This window comes from Macaca fascicularis, chromosome 2 (assembly GCF_037993035.2).
Source record: "Macaca fascicularis isolate 582-1 chromosome 2, T2T-MFA8v1.1".
Taxonomy (NCBI): Eukaryota; Metazoa; Chordata; class Mammalia; order Primates; family Cercopithecidae; genus Macaca; species Macaca fascicularis.
The window spans coordinates 79,189,854-79,216,776 of NC_088376.1; the positions used below are offsets into that span (position 1 = coordinate 79,189,854).

General features: G+C 37.1%; 1 protein-coding gene across 3 annotated transcripts in view; it reads left to right on the forward strand.

Moving 5' to 3' along the window:
* Positions 1-23,771, forward strand: part of SERPINI1 (serpin family I member 1) — an 86,455-nt gene extending 62,684 nt beyond the window's left edge. For all 3 annotated transcript variants that reach the window (XM_045386665.3, XM_005546307.5, XM_015445495.4), the window contains exons 6-9: positions 5,393-5,490; positions 21,151-21,237; positions 22,646-22,735; positions 23,449-23,771. In XM_045386665.3, coding sequence (XP_045242600.1) covers positions 5,393-5,490; positions 21,151-21,237; positions 22,646-22,735; positions 23,449-23,525 — 352 coding nt within the window. In that variant the 3' untranslated portion in view covers positions 23,526-23,771. The remainder of the gene's footprint in view (positions 1-5,392; positions 5,491-21,150; positions 21,238-22,645; positions 22,736-23,448) is intronic.
* Positions 23,772-26,923: the final 3,152 nt, after the last annotated feature.

Sequence of the window (26,923 nt, forward strand, 5' to 3'; positions counted from 1 at the left end):
GAATTTTATCCTATTCAGTGTATATGCTTCCTTTTCAGTTTTTACTGATATAGCTTAGATATAAAAAGATTTTTCTAAAGTCAGCATCAAATACTTTAATACTTGGAAGCAGATGTACCTTGCTGTATGTAGTATCAGTCTACTCTAGCTTTGTAGGCTCAGATTTGTCATTTGTGATCAGAGTGTTGGACATCAAAGGATGTGAAGTGGTTCTCTGTTTTGTAATCAGAAACTATCCTGATATCTTGAAATAATTGCCATTAATAAAGCATTTTAGTTTCATGTTTGTAAAGAAAACTACATAAGTCGTCTGTTTTTTTGTTGTTGTTTTGTTTTGTTTTTCTTTTAGACAGAATCTCATTCTGTCACCCAGGCTGGAATGCAATGGCACGATCTTGGCCCACTGCAACATCCACCTCCCACGTTCAAAAGCCATTCTCCTGCCTCAGCCTCCCAAGTGGCTGGGATTACAGGCACGTGCCACCATGCCCAGCTAATTTTTGTGTTTTTAGTAGAGATGGGTTTTCACCATATTGGCCAGGCTGGTCTCAAATTCCTGACCTCAGGTGATCCACCTGCCTCAGCCTCCCAAAGTGCTGGGATTATAGGCGTGGCCTACCACATCTGGCCCTGATTTTGTTTTTTAACATGAGTACTTTTCATTAGATTTTTCTATAAAGGGTATGACTGGGTTTTTATTCCTTATGAGTGTTGTAGTCTCCTACCTAGGATGTATTTGTTATTTTCTAACACTTGTTCTGCAGGTCTTCAAACCTCTACCCTCCATATGCCTCTTCAATTTATTCAGGTAGAAAGTTGTAAATGCATAAATTACATTGTATGCCTTTATTAAAACAGGCTTGCCCTTTGGCTTTATAAAAGCAGTGTCATGGCTTTTAATTTTTGTATTTCATGAAATGTAAAATATATTTCTAATGTTGTTTTATTTTTAAAAGTTGTTGTTGGAATTATAGTGATTAGTGATGCGGGGACTTTAATGTCAGAAAGACCTCCGTTCATATCCTCATTCTACCACCTATTATCTGTGTGGTTAGAGAAAGTTGCTTGTTGGCTTAGCTCTTTTAAGCTTCAGTTTAGCCTTCTGCAGCCAGGAGATAATGACACTTACCTCATAGGGTTGTTCGAGAGCATCATAGAAATTATTAAATAATATATTATTCATAAGAGGATTTGCATAGTGCCTGAAACATAGTAAGCACTCAATATATGGGAGATGATAATGATTATTTATATTAATATTAGTTTATATTAAGAGTAAAGGAATAATAAATAATCACTATTTTTCAATAGTTTGATTTTTTAAGAAGTCAAAGAATGGAAAACTGAAGATTATTTACTCCGTATCTTCAGCTTTGAACAAAGTCTTACAAACACCTAGATTTTATTTCATTTGCAACCTATGTGGTTTGTCTTGTGCTAGATATTACAAATATTAGAATAAATAAGACAATAGATTTGGCTAATTTACAGTTAAGGTGGCAGGGATTAATATAGCTATTTAATCAAATTATACCAATTACTACTAGAATGCAAACATACAACACCCTAACATCTATAATAATGTGACATATTATACATAACTACAATATAATAAATGGTGTTAATGGTATCTACTCCTCATTGCATGCCTCCTGCATGCTAGCACCATCCTAAGATCTAACCTTATTTAATCCTTCCAACAATACTATGAAATAGGTATTATTATTGCCATTTTCCTGTGCCAAAACTGAGCCTCAGAAATTAAGAAACTTGCCGAAGTTCGCCTGGATCAGTCACTCATCATCACCTGACAAGCTAGTGTTTCATCACTAAAGTGTGAAACAAACTAAGCTGCTTTTAAAAAGTAAAAAGAATCCCCTACTAATATCTTCCTTCTCTTTCTTATTTTACGTGGATCAGGACAACTATAATACCACCTGGATCCATAGCCCTGCTCTGCCACTTATTAACTGTATGACCTTGGTTATACAGGTTATTTCATCTTTCTGTTAATGTTTTCTATTACCCAAGAATAACAAAAATACCTGCTTCAAGGGTTGTGGTGATATTTAAATTAATATCTGTTTTATACTCTTGCAAGTTTCTGGCATATACTAAACTCCACATAAGTGTTCAAAAATAAATAATAACAATAAGCAAATGCATACACACATAAGCATTTTAAGCCATTGAATGTATTGTCTGAGACATTCTGTGCTTTCTTACTCATTCCCTTTTTTGAGATGGATACCACAGGACAATTCTACTTCACAATCAATACCTGCTTTTGGTAGAAAACAAAATAAATGATATTAAGTCAAAGTACAAAATTTAGATAAAATTTAGCACTAGGTTTAGTTTGTTTGAGATGCATGTACTCATCTGTTGATCATATTTTTCCATAACTGTGAAGCTGCTAAAACTATTTTCCACTAACCATTCCTTTTGTTTATTGCCATCATTTCCTTCTCATTTTCCTTAAAACCAGACATCAGAAATGATGCTAATGAAACTTTTTGTTGACCATCACGGACTTATCTCTGTTAAGAGAACAACCTATTGCCTACAATTTTATATTTATAATCTGTATCAATTAGGAGGCAACATCTTAGAAAAAGTGAGGCATTTGGTTCTAACCAGTTGTTTTTACTTTTAAAATTAAAGTAATAAATGCCTTTCCTTGTTTAAAAATGTATTTGTTCAGGCATGGTGTTTTATGTATTTAGTCCTACCTACTCAGGAGGCCGAGGCAGGAAGATCGCTTTAGACCAGAATTTCGAGATCAGCCTCAGCAACAAAGCGAGACCCACATCTATACAAACAAATTAAAAATAAAAATAAAAGCCAGTGCTGTGGTGTGTACCTGTAGTCCTAGCTACTTGGGAGGCTGAGGCAGGAGAATTGATTGAGCCTGGGGCTTCGAGGCTGCAGTGAGGCGTGATCATGCCACTGCACTCTAGCCTGGGTGACAGAGTGAAACCCTGTCTCACACACACCGAAATGTGTTACTTGATGCAGGCATGCTTGGTCCATGTCTTTCCCAAGAAAGTTTGGTGATACAATTCATTAGTTTGGAGAAGAGTCCATATTAAGACCAATCTGGCTTGCTGTGGAAACTATTTTTTAAGTTAATAGTCTGTTTAGGATCACTATATTTTCATTTTGTTTTAAAAAATGTTTTATGTTTTCAAAATTGATACACATTTATATATAATAATTCATAAGGTCAATTAAAACAAAAATAAAGACCCATGATTCTTTTGTTTAAAAAAAACTCTTAAGTGTACTAATTTACACTCCCACCAACAGTGTAAAAAACTTTCCTATTTCTCCACAGCCTCACCAGCATCTGTTGTTTCCTGACATTTTAGTAATCACCATTCTGACTGACGTGAGATGGTATCTCATTGTGGTTTTTGTTTTCATTTCTCTAACGACCAGTGATGATGAGCTTTTTTTCATGTTTTTTTTTATGTTTGTTGGCTGCATAAATGTCTTCTTTTGAGAAGTGTCTGTTCATATCCTTTACCCACTTTTCGATGGGGTTGATTCTTTTATCTTGTAAATTTGTTTAAGTTCCTTGTAGATTCTGAATATTAGACCTTGTCAGATGGATGGATTGCAAAAGATTCTCCCATTCTGTAGGTTGCTTGTTCACTCTGGTGACAGTTTCTTTTGCTGTGCAGAAGCTCTTTAGTTTAATTAGATGCCGTTTGTCAATTTAGGCTTTTGTTGCAATTGGTTTTGATGTTTTAGTCATGAAGTCTTTGCTCATGCTTATGTCTTGAATGGTACTGCCCAGGTTTTCGTCTAGGATTTTTATGATTTTAGGTTTTATATTTAAGTCTTTAACTCATCTTGAGTTAATTTTTGTATAAGGTGTAAGGAAGGGGTCTAGTTTCTGTTTTCTGCATATGGCTAGTCAGTTTTACCAGCACCATTTATTAAATAGGGAATCCTTTCCCCATTGCTTGTTTTTGTCAGGTTTGTGAAAGATCAGATGGTTGTAGATGTGTGGTGTTATTTCTGAGGTCTCTGTTCTGTTCCATTGGTCTATATATCTGTTTTGGAGTACCATGCTGTTTTCTAAAACCAGAAATACCATTTGACCCAGCAATCCCATTACTAAGTATATACCCAAAGGATTACAAATCATATTTTAAAGACACATTCACATGTATGTATATTGAAGCACTATTTACAATAGCAAAGACTTGGAACCAACCCATATGTCCATCAATGATAGACTGGATAAAGAAAATGTGGCATATATATGCCATGGAATACTATGAAGCCATAAAAAAGGATGAGTTCGTGTCCTTTGCAGGAACATGGATGAAGCTGGAAACCATCATCCTCAGCAAACACGGGAACAGAAAACCAAGCACCAGATGTTCTCACTCATAAGTGGGAGTTGAACAATGAGAACACATGGACTTACGGAGGGGAACATCACACACTGAGGCCTGTCTGAGGGGGTGGGGAGCAAGGGGAGGGAGAGCATTAGGACAAATACCTAATGCATGCAGGACTTAAAACCTAGATGATAGGTTGATAGGTACAGCAAACCACCATGGCACATGTATACCTATGTAACAAACCTGTATGTTTTGCACATGTATCTCAGAACATAAAGTGAAAAAAATAAAAAATTATTCAGTGTAAAAGCACATGGTTTTTAAGATACAATATCTAACTCACTCTCCATTGATTAATAGTTTTTTTGTGATGGTATCATGAGAACAGGCTTATGTTTTAGAGATCACTATAACCATAAAGATACATTTTTTAATGTAGTACGTTTTATTTTTGCTTTCTCTGAGTTGTAGGGAGCTGAAATGCTAAATGTATTTATTGTAAAACAGCATTTGGCTCTAATTTAACCTTGTCCATGGCATTGATGTGGGTGGGAATTGCATAGTGTGGTGGAGGGTAAGGAACATAAATTGACCTGGATACTAAGAAGAGAATGAAATAACCGAGGTAAATGTATGATTAGTCATCTCCAGCTTAAAAAAAATCAAATATATTACTACTAGGTCAAAGGATTTTGAAAGCTACTCATTTACAAGTTTTACTCAGTACTGATACTAAGTAATCATATGGCAATGATGCTTGATCTCGAAACTCATTTATTGTACCATATATTATGGTTTTGTGTCTATATCATATATTTTCCTACTTACATGTTTAAATTCTGTTTTGTTATGCAAATCTCTTTGATGCCTGTTTTTCCATGTTCAATCAAATGCTAATTGCAGTCCAAAGCCAGTTTTAGCATAATTTATTCTCTGTAAAGCAGACTTTAAATATCCACATATCTAACACTTTGTTCTTGTCCCAGGTAACAATATGCTGTAACTAAATATTTTTATTCCTATGTGTTCTCCAGGTTCACAGTGGAACAGGAAATTGATTTAAAAGATGTTTTGAAGGCTCTTGGAATAACTGAAATTTTCATCAAAGATGCAAATTTGACAGCCCTCTCTGGTAAGAAATAAACACAAATTTTTAAAAATGTTATTCCATAAGCGCTTTTTTAAATGATGATGTTAAATCCTCTATTTACTATGGAGTTCTGGAGTAAAATATAGTTACCACTTGCCAAATAAATCTAGCATGAAACATATTTAACCTCTACAAGCAAAACTATAAATACAGTCATGACATTAAGTTTATATTATCTGGTTCTTATCTTATCTTTGACAATGGATTATATTCTCCGGAAGACCTGTCTTAAACATCTTTGGATTCCCCATCCCATCTGACATAATGCCTTGTAGAATAGATAATCAATAAATGTGTTGATTGACTATCTCAATACGTCCCATTGTAGTAAATCACGTAAGAAAGAAAGAAGGGAGGATAAAATGAGTGTCTGCTGTGAGGGCTAGACCAAAGATCCTTTTTAAAAGAGTAAAGAATACCCAGTGAGATGGTATAAACATGTTCTAATTCTTTAATTAAAAAAAAAAAAAAAAAAAAAAACAGTAGGCTGGGCGTGGTGGCTTATGCCTGTAATCCCAGTACTTTGGGAGGCCGAGGTGAGTGGATCACCTGAGGTCAGGAGTTCGAGACTAACTTGGCCATCTACTAAAAATACAAAAAAATAGCCACACATGGTGGTGGGCGCCTGTAATCCTAGCTACTCAGGAGGCTGAGGCAGGAGAATTGCTTGAACCCAGGAGGCATAGGTGGCAGTGAGCCGAGATTGCACCGTTGTACTCCAGCCTGGTCAACAACAGTGAAACTCTGTCTCTAATAATAATAATAAATAAACAAACTAGTTTTAAAGAAGTAACTTCAAAGTATACCTGGCACATTGGGGTGTCTAGTAATTTATTTTAAATATCCCAAGAAAAAAATCCAGTTGAATTATTTGATTCAAATACCCTAATTTTTTCAAAATAAAAAAAAATCACGAAATATTAGCAATGTTAAAGCGTTTATAATTTGTAAAATACTCTTGGAAGTATTTTTAAGTAGCTAACCCCAAGAAATTTGCCATCAAAAAAAGGCAACAATGAACTTAAGACTGAGTAAATAAGTTCTATAATGATTATTTTTATCATTTCCTTAGAAGAGAGAAAATAAAATACAATCTGTTTTCTGATGAGACAAAGATAGATATATATTAAGATTAAAGAAACCCAACATGTAAGACCTCTTTATATGCAATTATTTAACCCAAATTTCTAAATAGCACTGAGATGATAGATTCCTTAGCAGTTCTTGTGTTAAAGGAGAGAATTTAGTTTTCTTAGCCTGAAGCAGCAGCCCATAGAGAATCAAGCTGACTGAACCATAGCTTCTGAACCTGGAGTGTGAGGGCCCATAGATTGAATTCAGAGAACTGATGCCCTCCAACCCTAAAAATTGCATATAAATGTGTGCACACAATGCATGTGCACATATACATAAGGTGTGTGTGAGAGAGAAACAGTTTGGGGGGGTCATATTAATAGCTTTCGAGAAATTCTCAATATGTGTCTGTGATCAAAAAAGCCTTTGTCCTCCCAGATTTAGGACTGAGCATGTTGTTTTCTAAACAGCACTCAGCTTCTAGCAATGAGTTGATATTAATGTATTTGCTACAACTTCTACCCCTCGTTCAGAGAGCGTACAGCCCTAAACACTAATATAGCTTTTCTAAATGTCTACTGTATAAATGTTCCTGTGCACATAAGAGAAATGAGCTTTCCTGAGTAAATGTTTTCATGGCTTATATCCAAACTCCTAGGACTCCGAACCCTTCAGTGGGGTTATCAAGAATGTAGGACTGGTAGAGATTCAAAAAATATTGTGGTATCTGTACCTGAGTCAGAAATAAATTCATGGCTGAAGTTTAGCATAATTTAACATTGTCATTTTCTCTTCCTTAGGAATTGAGAGAATCTGTCTTACCATACTAGCCAAATTCCAACTGGATAATTACATTCTGCTTTCTTAACGTGGTTCTACTTTCAGTTTGATTAGTGATTCCTCACTGTCTCACCCAAACATCGAGGAAGTTATTTCAAACAAATAGAATATCTGCTGCCTCTTAATCCTGACAGAGTAGCACTGCAGTGGCACATCAATTATTGTGGTCAGTGTAGCTTATAATTTCTAACATATTTGGAAAGTTTATAAGGTAATATTTAATTGCCTTTACAGAGATAGAGACAATAGACCATAAACATGCATTATGAATACAGATGGTTTAGAGATTGGAAATAACACTAGAATCTTCCAGAGAATTAATACATTCTATATGCAGAGTATATAGAATGTATATAAAGTTTACATTCTATGTAGTGTATATAAATGTATAGAAAGCTTTTGTTTGATCGAAACTTCCATGAGAACTGAATCCTGCTCTGTTTCCTACTCACAGTTGTATTCCTGGTGCCTTGTAAAGAATTGACGTACAGTTGACACACAGTAAATGTTCACTGAAGGGTAAAAAGGATGAGGGAAAGAAGACAAGAGGTTTACTTGGCCCCACATTACATATGATCTAAGGACTATTTGCCCCCTTAAACATAAGTAAAAAATCCCGGATTTGCTGTTCTCAAATACCACCCCATTCAGGTTTTCAGGATCACCTGATAAAAGATCTAAAGCAAACTTCCCAGTCTTTCAGTGGGAATTCGTTGATTATTACATTATTAATTTCCAGAGTGTAAGCAGCTCCAGTATGCCATCCACCCTAACCAATATATCCTTACATTCCCCATGGCATGCACACACATGTTAACTTATAAATCATTCATTCAAAAATTATTGTTTTAATTATAAAACTTGCCTCTTTGTTTCCTCTAAATTCAGTAGCATTTATCTCTTCATCATTTATTTGAGCACCATATGCTCTGCTTTGTAAGGTTGGTATCATTTTCATATGTCTAGTTTTTTTCTCTCCAAATAACATCATAACCTTGATGATTAATGTCTATAACTCTTCATAACTCCCATAAATACCTAGGAAAATTACTTGCATGCATTTTGTTTCTACTTTAATGAGAATCTCATGGTGTTTAGGATATATAAAGGCTTACCTCAGTATATTACAGGTTTGGCTCCAGACCACTGCACTAAAGTGAATATTCCAATAAAATGAGTCACATGAATTTTTTGTTTCCCAGTGCATATAAAAGTTATGTTTACACTATACCATAGTCTGTAAAAGGTACAAAGACATTATGTCTGAAAAAGTAAGGCAGATACCTTAATGTAAAAATACTTTATTGCTGAAAAATGCTAATGATCATCTGAGCCATCAGTGAATCATAAGCTTTTTGTTGGTGGAGAATCTTGCCTTGATATTGATGGTTTCTAATAGACCAGGGTGGCGGTTGTTGAAGAATGGAGTGACTGTGGCAATTTCTTAAAATAAGACAACAATGAAGTTTGCTGCATCCCTGTACTCTTCTTTTCATGAACAATTTCTCTGTATCATGCAATGCTATTTGATAGCATTTTACCCACAGTACAACTTCTTTCAAAATTGGAGTCAGTCCTCTCAAATCCTACCACTGCTTTATCAACTAAGTTTCTGTAATAGTTTAAGAACTTCGTTGTCATTTCAACAATGTTCAGAGCATCTTCACCAGGATTGGATCTCATATCAAGAAACCACTTTCTTTGTTCGTCCCTACGAAGCAACTCCTCATCCATTTAAATTTGATCATGAGATAGCAGCAATCTAGTCACATCTTCAGGGTTCGCTTCTAATTCAAGTTCTCTTGCTGTTTCTACCACATCCACAGTTAGTTCCTTCAATGAAATTTTGAAACTATCAGTCATAAAAGTCAGAATCAACTTCTTCCAGATCCCTGTTAATGTTGATATTTTGATCTCCTTACATGAAACATCAGTGTTTTTATTGGCATCTAGAATGCTGAATTCTTTCCAGAAGATTTTTCTTTGCCCAGATTTTGGATCTGGGCAAAGAGGCCAGGGATTCTTCCTAACATCTGCAATGCCCAGGAGAGCTCCTCCACAATAAAGGATTATCCAGCCAAAAATGCCAATTGTGAAAAGGCTGAGAAATCCTATATTGGAGAAAGCATATGGAAACAGAGAAGAAAAAAAAATTAAAAGGCAGAATGGGAACATATTGGTCAAAAGACAGGGGAGTCAAGCACATGATATGACTAAAAAATCAAAAGAAAAGAAAAATAGGAGAAATGAAAAGATAGAGAACAACATATGTACGTATATAGGCTTTTAAATGGCTAGAAAATTTTTGAACAATATCTTAGAAAGTGATAACAGCAATTGCCTCTGGAATACAGGACAGAGACTTTAGATGAAAGAGGAGTTTTTGTTTCATATACTGCTCTGTAGTGTTTGGAGTTTTACCTTGTATATTATTGCTTTTTTAATTAAAAATCTTGTTTAAAAATTAGAAGAAAACTTTAAAAAAATATCATTAATAGGTCAGGCGCAGTAGCTCATGCCTGTAATTCCAACACTTTGAGAGGCTTAGGCAGGACAGTCCAGGAATTCAAAACCAGCCTGGGCAACATAATGAGACCTCGTTTCTTATTTTTTTTAAAAATAGTCATTAATAATAGAATTAATTAGTAAATTTGAAATCACCCAGAAAATAATTCAGTACTATTGTTATACTGTCACTTTCTTAAATTATGTGATAAAATTGTATCTTTCTTCAAAAATAGCATACGTGATTTAGCAGTGGGGAAAAATAAAACCTGCTTTGCTGTCTCTTGCTTCTGGAAAAACGGAGTGACTTGAGATCTTTTGCTAAGACCTCTCAAGTCCACTCTTTCATTTTTTATTCCATGGCATCCGCTCTTATTTCCGACTTTCGTTACTGCTGCCGTAGACTATTTCAATAGCCTTCTAAACAGTTTCCAATCTCTCTCCAATCTAATCTATTTTATCTACCACTGCCAAGATGAATCGCCTTAAAAACTTACTCTTAGATCGCTCCAGTTCCAGTTCCTGTTCAAAGCTGGCCTTCAGTAGGCTGTGCCCCATCCGCTGCTCAGCAGGGCATTGAGACCAGGCTTCACTTTGGCTGATTCCATATATACAACTCCTGCCCCAGCCAAACTAAATACTCACTCTGTGTCTCACCTGTCCCCAGCTCTCTGCCTTTGTGAAGTCTCTTCCACAAGAAAAATCTCCTGCACTGAACCTCAGCTTTAACATCCCCAATTTCATCAACGCATCATGACTGCAGCAACCAGACGTAATCATTCCTTCTTAAATTCATGATACCTTGTGCCTTTCTTTATGGCACATATCTCATTTTATCTCATATTATTATTTATATGTCTAATATCCCCTGCCAGAATTTAAACCCTCCAAGATTGATTCTTACACGTGTTTCCTATAGTGCCCAGCACTGTGCTTTCTGCTTAGCGCCTACTGAATGAAGAAATGAATAAAATTAGATACTCAATATTTATTACATTTTTTATCTCAATTTGATATCCATTGCTTTTGTTGGTAAATTCTATTAACATAAAAAACAGTAAAGGCTCATACAATAAACATGGATTATAGAAAGTGCTGAGAATCATTTTCTCAGGCTCTATTTAAAATGCTCATCTATTTGCAGCAAGGATCCTGTTATAGGGAAGGACTATTTTTGTAATGGAAATGAATGACTGTCAGCATTTGGATTAATAGATAATCCTCTTGGAAGGTGTAAGGGGAAGGAGAAAGAGAGTACTAAATCCTTCAGCATCAAGTACAAGCTTTAATAAAGGAGCCAATAAAATAAAGGAATTAAGAAGACACACCAAAAGCCATATTCAGGGCAGACTCAAGTGCTGTTGATTTATGCTGGACCTGCTCTTACCCCCTGCCCTTGTTTGTTCTCTTTCTCCTTGCACCTATAAACTACAAGGCTCCATTTCTCTCTCATTGCCATAATTCCAATTCTTCTACTTTCTTGCCTGGATTATTGCAACAGCTAACAAAGTTCATCTTCCTGCCCCCAGCTGTTTGCTTATCTGATTCACCCTTCACAGCAGCTGCCACAGCTCTCTTCTAGAATCAAAGCTTGTGTCCTATTACTTCTGCACAAATCCAGGCTCTCTAGCATCATCATCAAAATTCTTAAAATTATGTCCTCTCCTACTCCCTAACCTCCTCATAGCTCAGGCTCCAATTGGACCTTCAAGAGATCCCCACTGGGGATGTAAAGTTTCTCTCACTTTACAAATAGAATCTTCTGCTTGGAATGTCCTTCTTGCCTTCTCTGACTTTTCCCTCTTACTAATTGTTTAAGAGCAAGCTGAAATGTTGACACATCAGAGAAGCTTGCCCTGACATTCCTCTTCCTTCTTAAATGGTTTACTTTTCCTTATCTGGAATCTGGTAGCATTTTGCACACACCTCTGTTAGCACATGTTTCATTTTCTCCTAGACTGTTTGTTTACATACTTGTCTCTGAGCTCAGAGCTATTCAAAAGCATACACATCTTTCTGTCCCCAGAACACAGAAGAGAATTTGGGGGGTGGGGGACAGGATAGATACTGAGTGGGTGAATGTTGTGAGTAAATGTCACTGTATCCCACCTGGCTACAAGCATGGGGACTTCTCTCATACTTCCTGCCCTCCCCACTCTACACTGCAGCCACACAGCCCCTTCTTTGGTTCCTTAAACATGCCCAGTTTGTATCAGGGTCTGCACTAGCTTTTCCCTCCATCTGAAATACTCTCCCTTTATTTCTTCCAGTGGCTGGCTCCTTTGTATTCTTTCAGTCTCAGCTAAGGTTTGCCCTCTCAGACCCACCTTCCTGAATAACCTGTGTCGAGTAGCTTCTCTTCGCTGCCCCAGTCACTAACCAACATATCACCTTATCTTGTTAGCTTAGTTATACTTACTATACAATAAATTGTAGTCTTTTATTGATTTGCTTTTTTTTGTTCTTTTATTTGATGTCTGCTTTCTTCTCATTAGGAAGGAACTGTTTAGTTCATCATAGTATACGTGGTGCATCTGACTCATAGTAGGTGCTCAGCACATGAATGAATGAATGAATGAATGAACCAATAAATGAATATTTGCTGGTTTTGTAACAAAATCTATCCAGAAAAGCAAACAAAGAAACATTATTCCTATCTTAAGGGAACTCAAATTCTAGGAACTTTTATAAATTTCATGGGTGGGGCTGAAGCTAAAAATATTTTGGCAACTAAAGCACAGAGACACTTTTGGTATGCTAGGGTTCTGTTATAATACTCTCGTCATTTTGTTATTTTAAGCATGCCCTTGATGACGCAGAAATCTATTTAAATTGGCTGAATTTAGGAACAGTGCCACAGAGGAAGTAGTGGCCTACACTTGCATGATGGCCATCCTGCAAGCATGATGTTAATCTCAGGTACTTAGAGCCTTTGGTGCCCTACACAATACCTCATATGTAGTGGGTACTGAATAAATATTTACTAAGTGACTGAATGAATGCCTTTGTAGTCTTGTCCTGCTTTTTTCAGAAGAGCTTGAATTATTGCCCAGTTTTTCTCTGGGGAACCTAGGGTTTACTGGCCCTGTTCCCATCTCATCCATTGTAAAAATCCTGGCCTCATGCTGCCTGGAGGAAAGTAGGACCAGTCATTTGGCAGCACTGTCTGCTGTGGCCAGAAGGAGAAGGCTGCTTGGTGCCAGCAGATTTAAAAACAAAAAACAAAAAGCTATTTGCCTTTGCTTGATTGATTGAGAGAATAGCTAACTTTTCTCTAACCAACAAGACAACTTCATCAGTGTAAATCTCCGTAATACCCCTTTGCATTCTGATTCAATTTATCAAATATCTGAGTGCATACGTGGTACCTGGCAGTGTGCACAGTGTTGTGGATGAGATAAGTAGAACAGGCAAAGTCCAGGCCTTGAAGAGTGTATGGTCGAGCAGGAAAGATGGTCTTGATTGTCTACTGAATGACATTGCCTGTTTCTCTGCATGACCTGATCTACTTCTAAGATTTTGTGGCTGCAGACACATGCTTGCTTAGACCACTTTCTGCTTATATTTTATTTTAATGAGAATGCTTGAAGTTTGTCTCAAGAAAAAAGCCTTCATTTTATTTTTTCCCCTGAGTTCCTGTGACGTGATTTTTTATTTATTTATTATTTTTTTGTGTGTGTGAGATGGAGTCACTGAGGCTGGAGTGCAGTGGCGCAATCTTGGCTCACTGCAACCTCTGCCTCCCGGGTTCAAGCAATTATCTGACTTCAGCCTCCTGAGTAGCTGCTATTGCAGGCGCACGCCACCACACCAGGCTAATTCTTATAGTTTTAGTAGAGATAGGGTTTTACCATGTGGGCCAGGCTGCTCTTGAACTCCTAAACTCAAGTGATCCGCCTGCCTCAATCACACCTGGGATTACAGGTGTGAGCCACTATTCCTGGCCTTATTATTTGTCACATTTTCTTCTACTTATATATCCAATGGGATGGTGTTTTTCTGAAGGTTAATTGTCCTAAGGTCTCATTTACATGTGTAGACATTTGCTATCCTTCATGTAGCAGTTAATCATGATATGGGAATCCAAAAGTTGCATTCAATCTTTGTTTTGCTGTCTTTGAAATAAGTACAATAGCACTAGTCTGCTGGATCCTGTTCCCCTTACTCTTTTACTCAATCCGATTTTTAAGTCTTTTAGCATGTTTGTGGTCTTTGCACTTTTTCCCTCTGTGCTGCTGTTGTCAATTTTCTTGGAACATCTACTTTAAATTGTTGTCTTATGTTTTATTTATTACAAGAATAAACTTGAAAAGAATTTTTTTTAAGACAGGGTCTCACTCTGTGTCCAGGCTGGAGTGCAGTGGTGCGATCTTGGCTCACTGCAACCTCAACCTTCTCGGGCTCAGGTGATCCTCCCACCTCAGCCTCCTGAGTAGCTGGGACTACCACGCCCAGCTAGTTTTTGTAATTTTTTGTAGAGATGAGGTTTTGCCATGTTGCGCAAGCTGGTGTCCAACTCCTGGGCTCAAGCCATCAGCCTCAAGCAATCGGCCTGCCTTGGCCTCCCATAGTGCTGGGGCTACAGGCATAAGCCACCATGCCTGGCCTATTACAAGACTAAACTTTATACCCATAATTATGAACACAGTTGTGGTTATAGTGCACATCAAATGACACTAAAAGACCTTATATACCCAAAGTCTTATGATATGAAATAGTTAACCACTTTCATTCAACAATTACTGAAATCCTGTCTATGACAATATACTGGGTTAAAGACTGGAGAATTGAACATTACCAGGAAACTCCCTCTACTAGGGTTAGTTCATTCTTTAGGACCTACTATATGCCAGAAAACAAGGTTACTAAGAAAAATGACACAATCTTTGCCTTAAGGAAGTAGACTGTCCAGGAAGAGGGAAGCGTCAATGCAAATATAACATATTAGAAAAGCTTCAATAGAATTAGTTTCTGGGTTCAATAGGGGAGTGATCAGATCTACTTTAGTGATTTACGAATTAGAGGAGAGCAGAAAAAGCCTCACAGAGCTAGATGCTGAGCTTTTAAACTAGAGTAGGTGTCTTATTGTACAACAAAAGTTGAGGGAGGTTCTAGAGAAACAAAGATACAGAAATAACAAAGCGTGCTATGTTGAGGCTATTTCAGTTTATATAATTTGAAGCACAGCATATGGGGCAAAGAATACTAATTGAAGGAAGCAAAGGCAGCCTGATAGAGGTCCTTATCATTTATACAGAGCAGGTATGCAGGTTTGTAGTATACTGAAGGTGAGGTCAGAGGGAGAGCAAGCAGGACAGGGGATAAAGTGTTTTAAGTGGGGTAGTGGCATAATTGGATTTGTATTTTGATAAGATCATCCTGGAGGAAGCTTTAAGGTGAACTAGAGGCAGTCAGGAGAGCGGTTCTCTACTGCTGAGTCATGATACACTGTAACATCCATTGAAACTCATTCAAAAAGATGATTTTTATGTGTTGCTGAGTTTAATTTTCTGATTTTTAAAGAACTGTTATCTTCATGCCAATAGGTGAGCTTGGTCTATGATTTTCTTTCTTATATTGCCTTTTTTTTCAATTTTTACAGCAAAGTAAAATATCCGCAGATGAGTTAGATAGCTTTTGTTCTCTTCCTAATTCTCTTTCTAATTTTACAACAGGTAATTCTATCTGTTCCTTGAAGATTTGGTTAAAATCACCTAGAAAACTGTCTAGGCTTGGAGTCTTTAATTTCGAGGGTGGAGAAAGTTTTTGTATACTGATTCAATTACTTTAATGGTTACTGGATTATTCAAATATTCTATTTTTTTCCTTGACTCAATTTTATAATTTATACATTTCTATAAAATAGTGTAGCTCATAGCAAATCTCTTCATTTTCAAAATTATTTGCATAAAGAAGAACAAATACTTTTTTAGGGTAGATGGAAATATTTTAGTTTTGTTTGTTTGTTTGTTTTTGAGACAGAGTTTCACTCTTGTCACCCAGACTGGAGTGCAATGGCACGTTCTTGGCTTGCCGCAACCTCCGTCTCTTGGGTTCAAGCGATTCTCCTGCCTCAGCCTCCCTAGCAGCTGGGATCACAGGCACCTGCCATCACGCCTGGCTAATTTTTTTGTATTTTTAGTAGAGATGGGGTTTCACCATGTTGGCCAGGCTGGTCTCGAACTCCTGACAGGTTATCTGCTTGCCTCAGCCTCCCAAAGTGCTGGGATTACAGGTGTGAGCCTCCACAACCAGCCAACTATTTTGTATTTTATTTGTGGAGGAAGGTTCACAGATATTTGTATATCTATCAAAATTTATCATGTATAATGAATAGATATTCATTGTAAATAACTTATAATCTCATAAAGTTAATTAACATTTATCTACAGAAAATTATACATAGTATTTTTTGTGATTAAAAAATTATTTTCTGTATTCTTGGGTAGGTTCTTTTTTTGTTCTTAATATTGTTTATTTGGACAATCTGTTTTTTTAAATGAATTTTGTTTAAAACTTTGTCCATTTCATTGTCTTTTAAATAACTAGCTCTCTGAGAAGAACCCTTAGCATCTTTGTTTTCTTTCTCTTTCTGCCATAAGTACCTTGCAATATCCCTGCCACAACTACCACCACCGTCATTTTGGTGGGGCAAGTGGGAACAGGCGAGAAGATAGGTGACTAAAGGATATTACAATATTTGGGGCAGAGGCCAGAAATAAAGGGATGATTTTTTTCTTATTTCAAAGTGCCTACTATAGCCAGCCGGTCAAGCCTCGTAGCTATTGGAGACCATTTCCTATGTGCAAATTGATGTAGTTGGAATATTATGTTGTGTCTTTGAGGAGAACTCCTTTTACAATTCTTCAGAAGGGCTTAGCTGACAATGTGGAAACTCATTACCCTGTAGGAACTGGGTTCTAGCACCTTTGTATTCAAGGTCATAATATTGGCTCTTGTTGCTTAACTCACAGACAGATGAAAATGGGCCACAGAACCTGAAAATAATACAGCATCAAATAACTGCTAAATAGTTAATATGTTTTACTGTCTTAAAATTTATTTTTTAAATGTTTTCTTTTTATTATTACTATTTTAAAATTTAAATTAATATTATCTTATTTTACATAGAAATGAAGTCTCACTATGTAGTCTAAGCTGGTCTTAAGCTCCTGGGCTCAAGTGATCCTCCTGCCTCAGCCTCCCAAAGTGCTAGGATTACAGGCATGAGCCGCTGTGCCCAGCTACTGTCTTGAAATTTATGTTTATTTTACCAGTATATATTTAGTTACTTAACACAACTTAAATTTTTCTTAAAAAAACACTACTCTTTTGGATTTGAGGGCGCTAATTATACTTTATTACTAAATGTGAAAACTTGATTGCTTTTTAATTTTTCTTCTAGTCAACAAATACATTCTAGAATAAAACATCATAACATGTGAAATGGACTATTTAATAATGTAGTGCTTATATGTTAGTACCAAATAATATCTGAGGAAGTAATATTCCCATTAAAAGTATATTCAGAGATGCCATTGTTAGCTGTCTTGGGGCTTATTCAAAGTAATCAGGTCCTCTGTAACAGATGTACCAAAAATATTGAACATCATTCCCTATACGTATTAGATAATTTTGTGCTTTTGAAAGCTTGAAGGTAAATGTATTTTGTGGGTAGGACTTGATACTCACAAAGTCTAACTAAGCAACCTAATGGGAAATCAATAGTGCTTTTAATGGTGCTGGACATCAGCAGCAAAGTTATTTATCTGAAATTTGAATTAGATCTCCTGGAATTGAAAGGGGGGTCATAAATTTGAGTAATTCTTTTTCTTACTTTCTTATGCTCTTTCAAAAAATGCATTTGAGGCATCTTTTGTTTGTTTTGTTTCATTCTTAGGGAAAAGTTGAAAACCCAAGATTGGAAGACATTTTATGGTTTGCTAGGGCTGCTGTAAGTAACATAGACTGAGTGGCTTAAAAAAAACAGAAATTTATTTTCTCACAGCTCTAGAGGCTGTAAGTCTGAAATAAAAGTGTCAGCGAGTTGGTTTCTTCTGAGGCCTCCCTTCTTGGTGTGTAGATGGCCGTCTGTCCCCTCTATCTGCACGTGGTATATTAGTCATGTTTACGTGATGGCAGCAGTAGCCTGTCTGGAGTGGCCGCTGCCATGACCTCGGCTGCAACAAGGGATGGAGGAGCAGCCAGGACTTCATGCTCCACTGAGCCAGTAGGAGCTGGGAACAGGCAGAAGCCCGCCCCCTTCTGAGTTGGAGAGGTGGGAGCCCCGTTGACCGGGCACAGTCGCTGTGGACCTGGGCATCTCTGCACTCTCCAGGCCCAGGAAGCACCCTTCTACTGCAGGCTCAGAAGTGCCTGCTCCTGGCCGGGCGCGGTGGCTCAAGCCTGTAATCCCAGCACTTTGGGAGGCCGAGGCGGGTGGATCACGAGGTCAGGAGATCGAGACTATCCTGGCTAACATGGTGAAACCCCGTCTCTACTAAAAATACAAAAAAAAACTAGCCGGGCTTGGTGGCGGGCGCCTGTAGTCTCAGCTACTTGGGAGGCTGAGGCGGGAGAATGGCGTGAACCCGGGAGGCGGAGTTTGCAGTGAGCCGAGATCACGCCACTGCACTCCAGCCTGGGAGACACAGCGAGACTCCGTCTCAAAAAAAAAAAAAAAAAAAAAAAAAGAAGTGCCTGCTCCTACTGCCTGGCCTCTCCCTGATCCCGGAGACCACTCTGATTTCAGAGCAAAGTTGTGGCCGAGCCCAGATGCTGTCATGAGCTGGCCGGGTGTGCACATGCCCGGGGCCGTGCTGACACATCAACCCCCTGCCAACTCGGCCCCCTCCAGACTTTGGGCACTGATGAGCATGGAGGCCAAGAGGGGGTTAAAGGCAGCTCAGTACAGGCCTGCAGGCACCCCTCAGCACAGACAGCCTGGATGCCATGGGTACTGTGGAGGGCATGCCAATGGTAGCAGGAGGCAGACAGGCTCCTGGGTGGAAAGGGAGGGTCCCCAGTGAAACCCCACCTTTAGGCCAGGGATGACCTGAGGCCTGGGGTCCAGGCTGCCAGTTCTGTGGACCAGAGTGAGAACTTACGGTGCTTTTTCTGGGCCACCCGTGGCCACCCATGTACCAATCAGCACATACTTCCTCCCCTCTGAAGCCCATAAAAACCCCCAAACTCAGTCAGACTCAAGCAGATGACAGGATGACCTGCCTGCAGAGAGGAGGTACCTACTGTGGGACTCCTCTCTGCTAAGAGTTGGACACTCGTTGGGACAACCTGCCTGCAGAGAGGAGCTACCCACTGCAGTTCTCCTCTGAGCTGTTCTGTCCCTCAGTAAAGCACCTCTTTGCCTTGCTCACCCTCCACTTGTCTGCATACCTCATTCTTCCTGGACATGGGACAAGAAATCGGGACCCACCAAATGTCAGGAGTGAAACAGCTGTAACATAAATAGGACTGAAACATGCCCCTTGCTCGCCATGTTGTAGGCAACAAGAAGGAGAGAAGAAAGGAGAGAAGTGCCGTGGCTCTTCAGGAAGCCCAGACCTAGTAGCTCCCAAGCCAGGGCTGTAACACCCTCTTTGAAGCTCTACGGTTCCTGGTGTCTCCAAGCTTCCAAATGCCACCACATTTCCTGGTGCCAGCAGTGGAAGCTGCTTGTGGTACTTCTGGTCCAGTTGCAGCCTAGCAGTGAGCCAGCACCCATGCCAGTGCCTGGAGCTGCCTTCTCTGCTGTAACCAGAGTGCCTGACTGTGTGCAGCAGATGGACCCCATGCTCACTCACTCACATGCCTCTCACCACTCCACCCCTGGCTTGCCCTTGGCAGGTGTGGGGTCCAGGCTGGTAGCACAAGCCAAGTGCAGCCTGCCAGGCCGAGTGGGCACAATGAACCCAGCAGGCCTAAGCAAAACTCAGGCAAAGGCACCACTGGCAGCAGAGGTTTCTGGCTGGTGAAGCGACACCCCAAGGATCCTGTAACATATGTATGTGTATATATACAAACATATATATAATTATCATTATATACATATTTATGAAGACAGAAAAATTTTAAGGAATTGGCTCATGATTATGGAGGCTTTAGAAGCTCAAAATCTTCAGGTGGAGACCTGGAAAAAAATTGCAGCCCAAAGGCAGCCTGCTAGCAGAATTCCTCCTTGCTTGGGAAGGGCCAATCTTTGTTTTATTAAAGCCTTCAGCTGCTTGGATGAGGCCTACCCACATTGTGAGGGTACTCAGCTTTACTCAAAGTCTACCAGTGTCAATCTCATCTAAAAACACTGTCATAGAAACATCCAGACAATGTTTGACTAAATATCTGAGCACCATGGCTCAGCCATGCTGACACATGCAGTTAATTAACCATTACACAGGGCCTTCCCTCTGTACCTGTCTGTGTCCATATTTCCTCTCCTTATAAGGACACTAGTCATATTGGATTAGGACCCACCCTAATGACCTCATTTAAATTTAAAATTCTGTCTCCAAATATAGTCACTCTCTGAAGTACTGGGGATTATTACTTCAACATATAAATTTGTGTAGAACATAATATAGCCTATAACAGCCTTTACCTTAAAACAGGCATAAATAGGAAGGGAAAAATAGTCTTCCTAATGCTAAAAATGTGTTATTTCCTGTTACCTTAGGATAAAGCATGTTTGTGAATCCTCAGATAAACCAATTAATTGTAATAATGGAAAGTAACTTTTTCATAAATTTACATTATGAATCTAGAAGTCAGCTTCATTTTTCTTTGCCAAGGATATTTACATTATCATAGTAATTAAATATTAGGTTAAAAAAACATTTTTATTCTGGCTATATCTGAATTTTTACCTGTTTTCATTTCATGCTTTTATATTTAAAATTAAAGAGCAATGTGTGAGATATTTTAATCTTGACTTATGAAATAATTTGAAGTCACTATTTTAAAAAGTTTCCACTTTTTCTGAAAATATAAGACATACAAATGGGAAAACTACCAATAAAAATGGAAAAGAATTAGCAAGAGAATATAAAATGAGGACAAATTAAAAACCACATCTTCAATGGTTATCTCATAAATGAAATCTTGTAACATTATCTCCTAGGTTTTCTTCAGTATCCCAGTCTCTTCTATCTCTAAAATCCATTTAACAAAAGGGCAAAATATTTTCCTATCTCTGAATGAAAAAAAACGTTTCTGATTCTCTTTTTGCAGATAACAAGGAGATTTTTCTTTCCAAAGCAATTCACAAGTCCTTCTTAGAGGTTAATGAAGAAGGCTCAGAAGCTGCTGCTGTCTCAGGTACTGTTTGCTAAAATCTTCTCCCCTCTTCTAAAAGATTTGTATTTTTAGAGCAATCTTGGGTGGGGAGTGGGGTCTTTTTCAAAATGAAGCCAAAAAAGTCACTCTGCTTTAACTTAGAAGTCAACCAAATGCTGAACCAGCTGGAATTTTCTAAATAGATGTGAAATGTGAACTCACTCCAGTGCCCCTTTACAGATAACTCTCATCTTCATTTTCTCTCTAATGAGAGACAGGAAGACATTGGCAGTTCTGTGAAAATAGATTTTTCTGCTGTGCTGCCGGTTTAAAGATTTTAAATATTTTCCTGCTACCCATTTAAACATTTTTCTTCTTACCAAATTACTTGCTGAAGTTGATTCTTAATTTTGTCAGCAAAAAGTTCTTATTTTTTGTTTTCGTGGCTACATAGCAAGTGTATATATTTATGGAGAATATGGGATATTTTTAATATAGGCATACAATGCATAATAATCACATCAAGATAAATGGGGTATTCATCACCTCAAGCATTTATCGTTTCTTTTTATTACAAACATTTCAATTATACTTGTCTAGTTATTTTTAAATGTACAACAAATTATTGTTGACTTATAATCACTTCTATGTGCTATCAAATACTAGATCTTCATTCTATTTAACTGTATTTTCGTACCCACTAACTATCCCGACGTACCCCCCGCACCATCACTGCCACTGTTAGGATAGTGTTTTCAGAAGGAAATAAGAGCACAGTAGCCTCAGGCATCAAGACAGCTTGAAACCTTACATGTAATCTGGACTTTCTTTTGACAATTAACTATACTGCAGCAAGTATATAACAATCTTACAGTGAGGATCTCAGGGGAATTTAGTAGCCCAGTCATAGGATACCTCGTTGCATCTCTCACTGTTATATTTCCCCTTTAATCACCACCATCCTGACCACTTACTAGAAACCTGGTGACTTGCTGTGTAAAAATACCCACTTCAGACAAAAGAAATAATGATTTGAAAATATAGAGAAACTCTCTTCAGTTTTTGTTTGGGGATGTTTTTTCTTTATTCTCCCCCTTCCTTTTACTCAAAAGTTATTTTAGTAAAGCCACACATATTTATGTGAGACTGAGAATAAACATTTCATAACAAGCAGAATAAATTGTCCTATTATTTTTAGTAGAGTAGAGGGAAGAAATTGTTTGTTTGGTTGGTTTGTAGTGTGTATTTGTTTTGTTTCATTTTGTTTTTTAAAAAGATCAAGTAGAAATTTTAACACCTTTATAATTTTTCTCCAGTTAAGTCTTTAAAATCTTGTTTCCTGTAAATTGTTGTCTTTGCATTAGGTGGATAGGCCTAGATGGTTTTGAGGAATTACTCATTAGTCTCTGCACATCCACAGACATATAATTACTTTTTCTCTGCACTGTAGGAATGATTGCAATTAGTAGGATGGCTGTGCTGTATCCTCAAGTTATTGTCGACCATCCGTTTTTCTTTCTTATCAGAAACAGGAGAACTGGTAAGTTTATTATGAAAACAAAATTTTGTTTAATAGGCCATAAAGAGCCTCTTTTTTAAATGGATATTTTTTTCTCAATACTCAATTTCATTTATTCTTTTTCCAGAGATTGGCCAACTGAATTATCAGATAATTTATAATGTTGAAGTGAATTTTTTTTAATAAAAATAATAAGGCTGGTGAGGTGGCTCAGACTGTAATCTCAGCACTTTGGGAGTTCCAGGCAGGGAGGATCACTTGAGGCCAGGAATTTGAGCCTAGCCTGGGTAACATAGTGAGACTCCATTTCTACATAAATAAAAATTTAAAAAAATTAGCCAGGCATGTTGTCACATATCTGTTATCCTAGCTACTAGAGGTGTTGGGGGTGGGAGGAATGCTTGAGCTCAGGAGTTCAGGGTTACAGTAAGCTCAGATAGAGCCACTGCTCTCCAGCCTGGGCATCAGAGCAAGAGTCTTTCTCTAGAAGGAAAGAGGGAAGGGAAGGGAAGGGAAGGAAAGGGAAAAGGGAGAAGGGAGAAGGGAGGAAGGGAGGAAGGGAGGGAGGAAGGGAGGGAGGAAGGAAGAGACGGAGGGAGGAAGGAAGGGAGGGAGGGAGGACGGAAGGAAGGAAAAAGTAAATAACATATTTTCATTAATTGTAAGCAAGAAGGAAGGTAAATATTTTATTATTTTGTTCACCCCCTCTTTTGTTTACTTCCAAACCAATACAGGTACAATTCTATTCATGGGACGAGTCATGCATCCTGAAACAATGAACACAAGTGGACATGATTTTGAAGAACTTTAAGCTACTTTATTTGAATAACAAGGAAAACAGTAACTAAGCACATTATGTTTGCAACTAGTATATATTTAGGATTTGTGTTTTACAGTATATATTAAGATAATATTTAAAATAGCTCCAGATGAAAACAATATATGTAAATTATAAGTAACTTGTCAAGGAATGTTATCAGTATTAAGGTGATGGTCCTGTTGTGTCATTGTGTTTGTGTGCTGTTGTTTAAAATAAAAGTACCTATTGAACATGTGACTAGATCTATTCTTTTTATTTTGGAAGTTGTAGTATAAAGATATCTCTAGGTGAACTTTGGAAACAATGTTTCTGTACATCTTAAATCTCTTGTAATTATGCAGGATCAAAACAGTAAAGTAAAATAGCTTTACATACTTATGCATAACAAGCAATAACAAGTGAGGTGGAGACAGGTACTCCACAAAAATTCTCACGGTCATCTCTTGGAAATAAGTGTATAATGTAGGCAAAAGAATGCAAACTGGACATCGTCCATATTGCTTCATGACAAGACCTGTTAGAAAAAAATAAAAGAGCTATGCAAATCTCAGATACCTATAGCTTATTTTCCCAAATCATTGAAAATTCATTTGGCTTCACATGCCTAAAGGAGTTTACAAGTCTGGTATATCACTATGTTTTGTTGCTGTAAGTAAAATTCAAACTACAATTTCCCAAAAGCCCCAAAATAAACCACATGAGCAAACTAACAATAAAAATACGCACTTTGGCTCACAGGAGAGTTAATTAGAAAAACCGTGCTAGCACGTATACTGGAAAATGGCAACTCACAGGACTGAACGCTGCCCACAGAAGTGTTCTTGTTTGCTCTGCATGGGGCTTTTACATTCCGAATGTCTGTAACTGGGGTAGCATGTTCCTTGTTTCTCCTGTTAATTACCTGAGTGGCTACTGGGCGCATTTGTGTTTGAGATCTGGAGAGAGTTGTAAGTAGCTCTCTGCAGAATGCATTGGTCTTTATTTTCTAATATAATAAATACTTGATTCCAAAGGGGACAGTGTCAACTTCAAGGTCTCCAGTAAATTACTTTATCTTTTAATATTTCTTGGAAAAAAATATTTCATAAGATCTCATGAATGGAACTATTTCTGTTTAATGCCAAATTTTTAATTCTATGATGAACAGTTTCAGAAAAAGTTTGACACATTTCAGAATAACAGAAACAGTTTGCGTGTTACTTTCTTGTGTATTAGGTATTGTGCTGATCTGGAGCTGTTTACAAGAATTCTTATTATCTTATCATTAACTTTAATTCAATACATGGGAGTTTGGGAAAACCAGGCCTGATCTTAGACCTACTAAATTCAAAAACTTGAAAATCCACTTTTTTCCCCAAGCTTTCTTGGTGATTCTATTACATGCTAAATCTTGAACGCTGCTAAAGTAAAGGGTACATATGGAATACTCACTTATAACCAGTTTTTTAGATATGGTTAATTTATAGAAACTTACATCAATCGATGAGTATATTAAATCAATGCTTCTCAAACTTTATTGTGTAATGGAACCACCTGGGGATCTTATTAAAAATTGAGTTTATCATTCAGTAGGTTTAGGGTGTGGTCTGAATAGCCTGGAGTGTGTTTCTAACAAACTTCCAAGTAAAGCCTTTCATGTTTGTCAATAGACTTTGCTGTTTCTTACTTTGTTAGAAAAACTCTACTTAATATTTGCATGTTTGATATTTTTATAAATGGAATAGAATGTCTGTATAATTTTTACAGAGTTTGGAGGCATTTGAGGGAGTGGGGTGACAGTATGCATGAAAAAATGCAATATACTTGTCCAAAATGGGGAAAAATAGTTTTACTCTAAAGTTTTTTTTTCTATTACATGCTATGGACAAATGAAAAATTCTTCTGCATATTAGAACACTTGAAATGTATTCTTTAAAAATATGAAGACATTTATAGGCATTATTCACAAAAGAATTTATGGATGCCAAAGAACATAGTACCTAGCACAATCTTTTACAGCTTATATTTTCAGAAGACTTACAGTTTATTCATAGGTTATTATAGAAAAGTGCTCTTGTTTTCATGTATAATGTATACAGGTTGGGTTAACTGATGTTGTTTCAGTATTGGTATTATGAGTTTGTGATATTCTTCATTACCATATCACTACTTGTTAAACATTATTGCTATATTTATATGGTCATCGGTCAATGAAATGATTTACCTATAAAGAAGAGTAAATGTCATTAGGCAATCATGTGGATTTTTTTTTTTTTTTTTTTTTTTTTTTTGGAGACGGAGTTTCACTCTTGTCACCCAGGCTGGAGTGCAATGGCGCGATATTGGCTCACTGCAACCACCGACTCCTGAGTTCAAGCGATTCTCCTGCCTCAGCCTCCTGAGTGGCTGGAATTACAGGCGTGACCACTGCACCCAGTCAATCATGTGGATTTTATAAAGCCTAAAATGCAGCTTTTATTAGCTGATATAAGATTGAATTCTACTATTCAGAAGGTTTACCTTAAAATATTTCAATACCATTGAGATATCCTTTAAATAAGAAAAGATTCTCCTGTGTTGTTAGTATGCTTGTGGAATGCTTAGGAATAGAGTACTTGATAAACCAAGTTTTTCATTTTGTTTGACTTGGTTTATAATATCTTCAGTATTTTTGTTTGTTTTGAAAAAGTAGCATAGTCAAGTTCGATTTCCTTTAAACGAATAAAGTAATACACACACAGTGTACAGTTTGCCAAAACTTTTTGCTTTTGAACCTTTTTCTTAGAGAAAATCAACATAATTATGTAGATTTTGCTTTTATTTTAAATCTTGATTTTACTTTGTGTGTATTCAATAGGCTAGACTGAATAGTTATAGACAATATAATCCTATAAATTTTGACATCATCATAGTAACCAAATAATTGTTAAAATCAGTCTTAAATAGAAATGTTTATTTGAACACCAGAAAAAGTTGGGGTTTTATAAAAGTAATTAGAATAAAGAAAATATGGTGAAAACATATTGTATTCTTATTAAGTGTGTGTACATTATACATAGTATAATTCACTACCTTTGGTATATAATCAGCTTCTTGATTTATAATGATGGACATTTTTCTTATCTAAAAAAAAATCCTTTTTTTGTTAACCAAAATGGCTTGGGGCATTTTAGTTATTGGCCAAAGGTAACTTGAAATGCATCTTTGTTAGGTATAGGTCTTTGTTGCAATGTTGAGAAGATAAGATGAATATTTGTAATACAAAAAAAATGGCTGCTAAAAAAGCAATAACCTTGCCATATTCTCAGAGGCTCACTACAACACTATCTGTTACAGAGAGGATTCATTTAGAGAAGCATGCCTTAGACAGAGGACAAGTTTCTTTAGTTAAACAGCTTCATTATAAGACT